The sequence below is a fragment of the Giraffa tippelskirchi genome, chromosome 9 (assembly GCF_054371585.1).
Source record: "Giraffa tippelskirchi isolate mGirTip1 chromosome 9, T2T-mGirTip1v1.2.pri, whole genome shotgun sequence".
Classification (NCBI taxonomy): Eukaryota; Metazoa; Chordata; class Mammalia; order Artiodactyla; family Giraffidae; genus Giraffa; species Giraffa tippelskirchi.
This window is the reverse complement of record NC_137283.1, coordinates 5,079,815-5,091,914: the sequence shown is the minus strand read 5'-3', so window position 1 is coordinate 5,091,914 and position 12,100 is coordinate 5,079,815. Positions and strand designations below refer to the sequence as shown.

The 12,100-nt window shown below is 39.7% G+C and overlaps 1 protein-coding gene across 21 annotated transcripts in view; it reads left to right on the top strand.

Moving 5' to 3' along the window:
* The window catches only part of GADL1 (glutamate decarboxylase like 1), a 647,456-nt gene that overhangs the window by 618,818 nt on the left and 16,538 nt on the right, over window positions 1-12,100 (top strand). For 17 of the 21 annotated variants that reach the window (XR_014064521.1, XM_081527025.1, XM_081527026.1 and 14 more), the window contains one exon: window positions 8,754-10,580. The exons of the other annotated variants lie outside the window; for them this stretch is intronic. Coding sequence is in view for 16 of the 17 variants with exons in the window: in XM_081527025.1 (XP_081383151.1) it covers window positions 8,754-8,927 (174 nt within the window). In the remaining variant the exon portion in view is untranslated. Of the gene's footprint in view, window positions 1-8,753; window positions 10,581-12,100 lie in introns of those variants that run through there. 21 annotated transcript variants of the gene reach the window in all.

Here is a 12,100-nt window from a genome sequence, read left to right as displayed (position 1 = left end):
CATTTGGGGCAAATTACTCCAACATGCTTGGAGATACAATGGAACAGTTTCTATATTGTGAGGTAGCAGCTATTACTTTAGTGATGGGTGAGAGATTCCTTTTACTCTATTTAAAAGATGTAAAGCTAACCATTACCACAAGGAACTTTTTGTTCAAGACTAAAAAATCACTTTCTCCTGTGGACTGTAGCATGTTTATATTGTAAGGAAATGCTTTCTTTCAATAGCTGCTCATTTAGCAATAACTTCCCTGTGTAATATAGAGGTTGCAAACTGGAGAATGTATATTTAGCTGAATTCAAAATCCATTTTGATATGTTTTGAAGTGCATGTGTAAAGGAAAAGCCAGTTCTTTTTTTTTCTTTGATTGAAAGTTTCACTGTTAAAATAGTGTTTGTTTATATAGATTTCACATATATCCAAACAGCAGAAATATGTTATACCCATAAAAATGGAATTTTTTTCAATTTTATTGGTGTATGGTTGATTTACAATGTTGTGTTAGTTTCAGGTGTATAGCAAAACCATTCGGTTATTCAAACATACATATATATATATATATATATATATATATTCTTTTTAAGATTCTTTCCCATTTAGGTTATTACAGAACATTGAGTTCCCTATGCTGTACACAGTAGTACACAGTAGGTCCTTGTTGGTTATCTGTTTTATGTATAGTGGTGTGTATGTTAATCCCAAGCTCCTAATTTATCCCTCCCCCCGACCTTTTCCTTTTGATAACCATGAATTTGTTTTTGAAATCTGTGTATCTGTTTCTGTTTTGTAAATAAGTTCATTTGTATATTTTTTTTAGATTCCACATAGAAGTGATATCATAAGATATTTGTCTTTCTCTGTCTGCCTTAGTATAATAACATCTGGGTCCATCCATGTTGCTTCAAATGGCATCATTTCAGTTTTTTATGGCTGAGTAGTATTCCATTGTGTATATATACCACATCTTCTTTATCCATTCATCTGTTGGTGGACATCTAAGTTGTTTCCATGTCTTGACCATTGTAAATAATACGTTTGAATTATGGTTTTCTCAGGATATATGCCCAGGAGTAGGATTGCTGGGTCATATGGTGGTTGTACTTTTAGTTTATTAAGTAACCTCGATACTGTTCTCCAGTCTCATTCCTTTTTAAAAATTTTTTTGTTTTTATTTTCATTACTCTAGGAAGTGGATCAAAAAAGATATAGCTGCAATTTATGTCAGAGAGTGTTTGTCTATATTTTTTTTCTGAGCTTTATAGTGTAAATGTATGTAAGTAATATGTAAATAACCTGACATTTAGGTCTTTGATCCATTTGCAGTTTGTTTTTTGTGTATGGTTAGAGAATGTTCTAATTTCCTTCTTTTACAATAGCTGTCCAATTTTCCTAGCATCACTTATTAAAGAGACTATTTTTTGTCCATTGTATATTCTTGCCTACTTTGTCACAAATTAATTGATCATAGGTCCATGGGTTGATTTCTGGACTTTCTATTCTGTTCTAGTGATCTATATTTCTGTTTTGGAGCCAGTTCCACACTGTTTTGATTACTATAGCTCTATAGTATAGTCTGAAGTCAGGGAGCCTGATAGCTCCAGCTGTGTTTTTCTTTCTCAGGACAGCTTTGGTTATTTGCAGTCTTCTGTGTTTTCATACAAATTTTAAAATTTGGAAAAGCCAGTTCTTGTGTAGTCAGAAGAAATCAAGATAGAAATGTTCATTTAATTTTTAGAAAGTTTTTATATGTTTGAGCTCTTTCATGACCGAAAATTGATGGAACACTCTTCCACTGTAGAGGACATTTGATTTTTTAATTGATGCTGAAAGGAAAATGAGGTGCAAACCTGTGTTTAGACTATAATTCAGTTATAGGCGTTCTGATGACCTTCCATTTACTGGCTCATGCAAGGACCATCATGGTGCCTTAGTTATGGAGACAGATTCCAGAGAAACTCATGCACAAATTCAGGAGGTACTCCTTTCTCACATCTTATTTTCTATCAACAGCAAAACAGGGCATTCAGGACTGCCTGGGGAATCTCTTCAGGGTAGCTTTTCCCAAAGGATTGGCTGGCCTTTGGCTCATATGCACTGGGAAGGCTGTGTGCCTCCTAGATTGTCACTGGGCTGGCCTGCACTTACCTCAGAAGGAAGGTGCCTGGAAAGCCCACTCAGGCGCTCTGAGTGGTTTAGACATGCTAGTTCTCCTCAGGACTAGGATTCTGGCCCCGGCTTTGATCTGTACTGCCTCTGTCTGGGCTCAGCCAATCTGGGATGTCTCCAGACTATACCAAAAAAGTGACTTAAAGAGGAAAGGAGTTATATAGCTTATTATAAGTTTCATAAACATTTTCGTGTTAGGTACCAGGTACCGAGTGTGGACATTTTGTACCATCTCTTTTCATGAGCTAAATGTTAATATCCTACTCAGAAGAACTCACCTCGAGTTCATAACCCAGATTATTTGGGAAGACAATATAAAGCAAGCTACTTGTTTATGATGGTTCAAGAATAACTGTGGCCACCCTGCCCACCTGTCTGTGCCTCTGGGTTCATGCTCTGCTGGAGAAAAAGGGCCAGAAAGAGCGACTTCATTTCCTGGCTCAATTCAGAATTTCTGAAAGAAGCCCAGTGAACCTAATTTTCATTCACTTTTTCCTTATAAGGGGTAGATTTTACATATCCTGATACATTTTTTCCATTTTGACCAGGGAGTTAGTAAATTATGTCCAAAATGAAATCTAGCTTATCACCTCTTTATGTACAGCGTGGGAGCTACAAATGGCTTAATATTTTTAAGCAGTTGAAAAATAATGAAAAGCAGTTACTATTGCATGACATTTGAAAATCATGTGATACTAAATTTCAGGTCCCTAAATGGCCATGCTCATTTGTTTATATGTTGTCCAGGGCTGCTTTCATGACACAGTGGCAGAGTGAAGTGCTTGCAGCAGAGCATGCATGACTTTACAAAGCCCCAGATATTTACTGTTTGCCATCTTACGGAGAAGAAAAGTTGTCACCCTAGAGCTGGAACAGCTAACATTCTACATAGCAGCTGAATAAGCACCCACTATAAAGTTTTCTTGGTGTTAATTTCCTTAACCATGTGCTGTAATGAGTGGCTTTGGTATGGCTATAAACTCTGTTCTGGGAAATACAGAAGAGGCCAATGATGTGTGAAGTTTAATGTAAATATTAATATAAAGAAATCAAAAACTCTTTTAAGTGACTTTCATAGAAAAAAAATGTAGATAATTTTCTGCATTCAATACAACTAGCTCTCTCTTAGACAAGATAATCCTAGAAAAAGTATCAATTACAATAAAATTCTTATAATTTATTCTCCAGTTTTTTAGTCTGCCTTTCCACCCCATGCTCTGCCCACAGGATGTGCAACTTATTATGAGTTTAGCCTCCTACTCCTCAAAGAATATTTGGATATTAGAGAATGCAGATTTAATTAAAATGAAGCGAGAAAACAACTCTAAAATCAAATCTGAAGAACACTGATTCGGGGGAGAATTTAGCAAACACAAGTCTCGCTAGACTTATTAGAAGCTCTGAATGATGCTGCTGTCTTAGAGTCACAGCAGACATGCGTGTAGTCTTCGTCCCTTGTATCTGCTGAAAAGGATCACTTCCTTTAATTACGGGCTTATCTTCTCAGTCACTCTGGCTGTTGTGCAGCCCATGTCTTCGAGGTGAAAATGTGACTGTCTCACTCCTATAGCAAATGATGGGAAAAGTTTGTAAAGATCCTAAAGTCTAGAAGCTTTTGAGACATTTACTCCTATAATCTCTGAACCTGACTTTGAAGAACTGATTTAGAGGTTTCACAATTAGGTTCATGATTTCATGGAAATGCCATTTAAACTGGAGGAGCTCCAAGATTCAGTAAGTGGGACATGTTTAGATAAGCTGTGGCACAGTGGCTTAGTGAAAAACAGAAACATGTCTCACAATGGTATTGAGATTATGCTAATATGCAGAAGTAAGTATGCAAAATAATGCCAAGATTCATACCTAAATGATATACACCCCTAAGGAACTGAGGGAGGTAAAACAGTCCTCAAGATGTGGTCTCTAGCCCCCTGCAGATCCATGAGCTGGGTGTTACCAGTCTGAGACAAGAAAAGTATGGGAATCCAGAGTAACTGTTCAGAAACTTTTGTAACAGTAGTAACTTTCCTGTTGATTTTTAAAACTAATTTAGCTTGTATTTTTGTCCTTTTTTTTTTTTTACCTTCTTTTCTTTTTGTGTCTTTTGAAAATTTTTAAAATTCATTTTATTGGAGTATAGCCGATTTACAATGTTATATTAATTTCTGCTATATAGTAAAATGATGCAGTTATATATATGTTATTTTTCATATTCTATTCTCTTATGGTTTATCACAGGGTATTAAGTATAGTTCCCTGTGCTATACAATAGGACCTTGTTGTCTTTATGTCTTTTTTATTTAGTAATTCACTTTTATTGTATTTCACAAGTGTACGTCTGTAACGGACTGGAAAAAATGAACTTTGCAGAGTTTAAGAAACACTGTATATTGGGAAAAAACGTGTTGCTTAACATTAAATAAGTTACACATTTTAAAGAAGAAATGTCATTTTACAGACATGACCATTTTATTTTAATAAAAGGCTGTGGTAACACCTGGTCAGTTATTTGCTATCAAATTGCTGTGCTTGACCAGAAGGAGAGAGTTGTCTTTTTTTTCCCTTGGGTTTAAACAACTTTTAAATACCAAATGCTGCTCTATGTGGCAAGGGTGTGACAACAGAATTGTGTTTAAATGACTAAATCACTATAGTTTACGGTGGGTGGGGGCGGGGGGAGGACAGCAATCCTACAGAAGTGTGTCCGTTAAGTTCCTGTACAAATAGAAATGTCAGATGCAGGGACAAGTGCGCTGATTGGAAGGAGAACCGGCAGTGAGATAACTGAGAGCTGGAAAGCAATCTCATTCCCACCAAATTGCTTTCCTGCGTGTGTGCTCCATTTAGAGGCGAGATTCGAATGCTTACATTTAGTTTGTGCATATTTTCTTTCCCTTGTGAATATTCCATCTTGTCGGATTAGGACTGCTTCTCTGCTGTGATCAGCAAAAGAGAATATTCCAAGTTGCCCAGTGCTGGATTATGCCTGAAGCTCTATAAATAGGAAGTGTTTTGTGTTTTTTGTGTTTTTTCTTTTAAGTTCAAAGGTGACAAGCCGGCTGTTAACGAGAACATTCTTGGTCTCTAAATTGCTAAAATGTGGGTTCTTTTTTCATTTGGGTTCATGAGAGTGAGAGACATGAAAGCGCATTGCAGTTTTTAGAGTTGGTAAAATATTTAACAGTAACAGTCGATACTGCTGTTATTGATACAGTTTGTTGCAGATTTAATGAATACCAGCCTTGGTGTTGCTTACAGGTTACTTTTTCCATGAAGTATTCATAAACAAAGATAGTTTTTCCCTCTTGGCCTGGAGTAATTACCTATAGGAATTAAGCTTATATTCACGGGTACAAAGATAAGATGTATGCTGTTACTGCCAAACCCTTACTTAGCTGGTTCTCTGACTCAGAGATAGTCATTTCTTTATAATTTTTGAAAATCTGTGACAAAATTTGTCTCAGAAGTTTGGTCCTTGAGCCATGGGTTCTGCCCATGAAAGCACATTTTTATGTCTTACAAAGAATAAGAATTTAAAGGTCAAAAATATTTTTATATTAAAACATGTGACTGGCCCTCTTAGTCTTATCTTCCTTGCTCACATTAGAAGATGTTTTGGGTTTGCTTACAAGAAATGCAGACCTGACATTCATTTTGATATGTGTCTCCTGTGAGCCCCTGACAACATTAGGGGCCAGAATCAGAATTCTACTGCTCTCCAAAGGTAAGGCATAAATTATCATTTGGGGAAGAAAAACAGAGGAAAAGTAAACAGGAATAGACAAGGCAAATTAAGTTTGAGCCAAGAACATGCCTGTTTTAAATTTAAAATTGGCTATAAGCCAGAGCAGGTTATACCCTGGGTACCTAGAGGAAGATGGAGGTAAATACAAGGGATATTTTTATTTTAAAAAAAATCTACAGAACCACAAGCTGTTAGCTCTAAAACTGATAGTCTGTGCCCTCTCCTGGGCAGACCTTTGTCCACATGGACTGGGTGTTCCTGGGGTTGGTGAGCACAGTCACTGTGGTCATGCCTTCTCATACCTACCTCACACCTGCAGCTTACAGGCAAGAGCCCACTCAGTCTGGGAATTAGAAACAAATGTGCCTTTGGCATGAGCCTAAGTCAGCCCACAGTTCTGCACTGCCCCGTGACTGAATAGGAAGGATTGCAAGAGCTGTAAATGACAGGTGGGGGTTGGAAGTTTAAATTACATGTGATTATGCATGCACATGCACACACATACATGCACACAATGCATGCAAACACATGCGTGCCCACACATGCCCACAGGTACACACACACAAATGCACGTGCATGCACATGCCTGAATACACACATGCATGCACATTCAGATGCCCAGCTGCACTAGAAGCCTACCTACCTAAGGGAGTGAGGATTGGTCAAGTTAAAGCAAATAATCCTAGAAAAAAAATGTGATGCATACATAACTTAAATATTTTAACTTAAAACCCATCTATGTGCATTTCAGTTTCTACATCTTTTGATAGAACTATTTTTTCCCATCAAGTGAGGATTTCCAAGAGCCAATGAGGCTTGTCTTGAGCAGAAGTCTGATGCTCAGAGGGCATCTATGGTTCTTGCATAAACTACACTCTTCAGGAATCATCTGCCATTTCCAGCTCAGGAGTCTTTATATGGAGAGCGTGCTCAGCACCTGGGCAGCTGCCTGTGTGCAGACTTGGCCTGGATTCTCAAAGCTTTGTTGTAAAACTTTTACAGTTCTTCCATCACACCTAACTCGATAGCAGTAATGTTTGTCAGTCCCCTCTTCCCCCTTATCTGGTCTTTCCAAAGGATTCAACTTAGTTTTTATGGAAAACACCCTTCTTCACTTTCATTTGCTTATGTATTATTTCACTAGACTTTATAATTCTAATAAGACCTGGTACTTGCATAAACTACTTTGGAAGAAAACTGATACTAAGAGCATATAAGCTGAGGGGTTTCAGACGGACATGCATAGAGTTACCTGCCAGCTTCATAATCCACCGGACTTCTGTCTCTAAGTTTTGCAAAGAGGATGGAGGTAGTACTGATTCAACTGTTTTCCTCATCTCTAAAAAGTTCAAGAAAAATTTTTTGACACATTTCCCAAAATTTACAGAATCTGATGGCCTGTACTTTTTCAGTTACATGAACTCTGACTTCATCATCTTTTTCTACGTTTACTTTTTGTTAAAATTCATGTATTTTCTTTCTATGTTCCTCATACCATGAGAGACATTCAGTCCTTCACTGGAATGACTGTGATCGAGCTTAGTAGATCTTTGCTTTTGCTGTTTTAAGCAGGTTATGGTCCATGTGTTATAAGATTTAGGTTCTGAAATGAGCACATGATGAAAAAATCCTTTAGTGAAAAGGACCCTTGGACATCCCTTGATAAGACTCTAGTTGAGTCCAACATAGATCTCCAGAGCTCTGAAGCATTGATCTTCCCAGAAGCCTGGAACAGATCCCTAAGTTGAGAGCTGGATGAAGCAGTTTGGCATGTCTTTAGGGAAATACCTGACAAATCATAGGTGTGGTTCAAACCAGAGTGGTATTGGGTGGGATGGGGTGGTCACACTCTGAGAAGTCCTGGGAATGGAGGTTCATGCCCCTCACCTCAGGCATCTTATACCACACTGTGTCTGACTTTTTCTGCATATGTGTTTCTCCCTCTCTATTAGCTAATTCTCCACTTCCTGACAAGAGAGAACACACAGTCCTTCCAGTCTCTCTCCCCATATTCACTTAGGACATGCTCAGCAGCTGTGAGTTGAAATGGAGAAGTAGAAAAATTTGCGCCTTTGGACGTTCATGGCCTGTTCTCCCTGTGTTCACTAGAAGTCCTTCAAATATGTAGTTCCTATTTTATTACCAACTGTACACTCTTAATAAAGGACACAATGTTTATATTTACTATTAATAAACCAATATGTCCTATGAATAAGCTAATAAACGTAGTCTTCAAAATAGAACTGCATAAAGCACCTGTTTTAACGTTTTCCTTGGTAGACTGTCAAGGCACGGCTGTTATTTTGGGTGATTTTTATCCATCTCTGACTAATATTTATTTGAGTTCCCTGAACTGAAGTATTTTTCAGTTCTGACAAATTTTGTATGTAACATTTGACACCTTTGAAAGTGTGACCCCTGCGGACACTGGTTTGTCTTTAATGCGACAGGATTGCATCGTGATTTAAGGTTCTGAGCAAGGACTTGGGTGGGACTGTCTGGTTTTAAATTTCAGCTCTCCCCCTTACCAAACATAGGACCTCAGGCTATTTATTTAATCTCCATGCACCTCAATTTCCTCACCTAGAAAGGGCATATTAATGGTATCTCTCGCGTGGACTTAGTGTGAAGATTAGGTGAGTTCACCTGTCGAAGGTGCTTGACTCGCTACTCGTGTGCCGTAGGTTCTCAGCTGGTTGCTGTTACTAACGCCGACCTTGCTGTGTGCATGTGAGTGGCTTCCATGCCAGTGGCCACACCGTGAGCTGCCCGTGCCTGGGTGCGATGCAGTCGTGCCACTTGGGGTTCTGGTCTTTCACCATCTCCCTCCTCTCCCGTGCAGGTGGCCCCAGCCATTAAGGAGCGGATGATGAAGAAGGGGAGCCTCATGCTGGGCTACCAGCCCCACCGGGGGAAGGTCAACTTCTTCCGGCAGGTGGTGATCAGCCCTCAAGTCAGCCGGGAGGACATGGACTTCCTGCTGGATGAGATAGACCTACTGGGGAGGGACATGTAGCTGTGGCTTTGGGTCCCCCAGAAGCACGGGTCTTGCCCTGGAGGGTAAGGGTCCAGGGCATCTGGGGACACAGAGACTGCAGCCCTTCTGGGAAGAGTGGGACACATGCCCCATCCTTGTCCAGCAAAACCGAAATGCTAAGCAAGTAGTGTTAAGGGCTCTCTAGTTGCGAGGGGGCTACTGCTGCAATAAAGGAGGTAGTGAGAGGTGAGTCTTCTCTCGGACGACCCCTGGGACAGAGCCTCGGAGAGTGAGGTACCACGTGGGCTCTGGGCTCATTGCTCTTGAAAGAGCACCTGAATTAGCGGGTGGAAGAGTGGCTTACAAGGTGTGACCCGGAGACCAGCAGCCTGGAATCCTGTTAGAAATGCCTGACCTCAGCCTTGCCCCAAACCCACTGAATCAGAAACCCTGGGGGGTGGGGGGTGCTGAGTGCTCTGAACTTCACGGAGCCTTCCAGGTGCTTCTTAGGCAAGGTAAAACCTGAGAGCCAGCGGTTTAACGCAACTTTGAATTACCTCAGTACTACGCACTCTGACGTGTTTGCCAGCAAAGGGATATCTGATACTTTAGTGGCTCTGAAAATGCAGCTGTGGCCTCTTAGCACAAAAGTTTAGGGGCATCAGAAGTATAGCAAAGCTGTTTTTAAAAGAGAAACTATAATATATATAAGATGTTTACTTTATGAAAAGGTATCTTTTATGCCGGCTTAATGTTTATTCTCAAAAGTTAAAATTAACCACTATCTATTATAAAGTATCTGAATTAGAGCTAAGGATAAAAGACACAGACTTTGTAGTGTAGCCTTTTAATCAAAGCAACGTCCCCAATTCATTTCCGAAAATGATTCGTGTCATTAGTTGGGAGTACATGTTAGGTATACATGTCTCTAATTAGATGCCTCTTCGCTTGGGGGGCCCCTTTCTTATCTTGCTCTCTGCTTGTAGGAAATAACAAGAATGAAGTCCAGGGTTATACGACATTCCCTTTCACAAGCTTTAAAATGGCAGTGTAGACTATTAAAGGGTTTATATTGGGCAGAGAATCAGAGAATTAGAGGTCTTGTGGGGCAAGCACCTCCACCCTTTATCATGGGAGTGAACAATCGTAATTCTGTCTCTAATCCTGGTCCTAGATCTCTAGCAGAATTTCCTTTGACTAAGAAATAAACAGAATTCAGAGGTGTGGGTGTAGAGGTCAACAAGGTACAATTATGACTCTAATTAGGGCTCCCCTCTGGAAGGCAAGTGACTGAGAGTGTTCAGGTGTTAGATGGGAGCAGAGGTCAACAAGGTAGTTACAACTGTAGTTAGAGCTTCACTTTGGAAGTCATGTGACTGAGTGTTCAGATATTAGACTTAGCATTTTCAATACCCATCTCGTACGCCTTCACTAACCTGCGCCGTTTAAACTTTGAAGAGTTAAAAAGCAGATAATACTATCTCCTTGCATTCTATTATTCATTTTAGAGTGTGTGGTTTCTCAGTATCTCCATCAGTCAAAGAATATTTTAAACTTTCTCTGAACTACTTTAATCTGTGGTATGTGTATTGCATCTCTTGTTGCCTTTTTGTTTAAACATCTCCCTAAAATGTTCTGAAACTGATGTTTGCAATAATTTGGGTTCAATGAAATAAAAAAGCAATGTGAGCATACAGTGTGTTTGGCTTTTCTTTTCCTGTCTTTTCCTCTTCACTGGATTGTACCAATACATGTTATTTGTTTTGTAAGCAGTACATAATCATTTTAATTTTTTAGGTGTTAAAATCTTTAATTTTTTTTTTATATTTTATATTAGATTATAGTTGATTTACAGTGTTACCCTTTGGTAACCTTAAGTTTGTTTTCTATATAGGTCTGTGAGTCTGTTTCTCTTTCGTAAATTAGTTTATTTGGTACCAGTACATTTTAGAAGTGAATTGGGCTCTGTTGGTGTTTTGGTTAAATAATTGAGAGCAGGTTGGAAGTGGTCTGTTTTCCAGTTAACACCTTACATGAAGTAGAGAAACCAGTTATAACCAGTATGGGTTTGCCTCTTGTTCAGTCTGTCTTCATCTGGGCAGGCCATGGGAGGCCCCACAGCCTCAGTTCAACTCCTGTCAGGCCTTCTTTTGTGAGGTGACAGTTTCTTGCTCAGAGGGGAAGAATAATGCTACCAGATACTTCAAACATCCCACTTCTTTCTCCTTCAAATGTACAGACATACCATCCCCCAATCAGATATTTGACTGAATGATCAAGAAACATTTTTTGATGAAAGTGAAAGTCGCTCAGTCGTGTCTGACTCTTTGCAACCCCATGGTCTATACAATCCATGGAATTCTCTAGGTCAGAATACTAGAGTGGGAAGCCATTCCCTTCTGCAGCAGATCTTCCTGACCCAGGAATTGAACCAGGGTCTCCTGCATTGCAGGTGGATTTTTTTTACCAGCTGAGCTACCAGGGAAGCCCTTTTGATAAAAGGTTAATTGTAATTCATTCAACTTCTAAACATATTGCTCCTGGGCCTCCTGTCCCAGGCCATTATCTGGATGTAGGGGGATGCACAGTGACTGAAGCAGACAGAAGTCCCTGCTCATGTGAAGAGACGGCAGTCAACAAGTCAGCCTGTAACAAGGCGGGTGGTTGTTGCTGTTCAGTCTCTAAGTCATGTCCGACTCTTTGCCACCCCATGGACTGTAGCATGTCAGGCTTCCCTCTCCTTCACTATCTCCTGGAGCTTGCTCAGACTCAAGTCCATTGAGTCAGTGATGCCATCCAACCACTTCATCCTCTGTCATCTCCTTCTCCTCCTACCCTCAATCTTTTCCAGCATCAGGGTCTTTTCCAATGAGTCAGCTCTTCGCATCAGGTGGCCAAAATATTGAAGCTTCAGCTTCTGCATCCATCCTTCCCATGAATATTCAAGGTTGATTTCCTTTAGAATTGACTGGTTTGATCTTCTTGCTGTCCAAGGGACTCAAGAGTATTCTCCAACACCACAAGTTTTGAAAGCATCAACACTTTGGCACTCAGCCTTCTCTATGGTCCAACTCTCATATCCATACATTACTACTGGAGAAAACATAGCTTTGACTAGACAGATCTTTGTCAGCAAAGTGATGTCTGCTTTTTAATACAAGGCAGATGGTAATGTATATTTTTAAGAAAAAGAGAGTGAGGGGGTGGAGCGT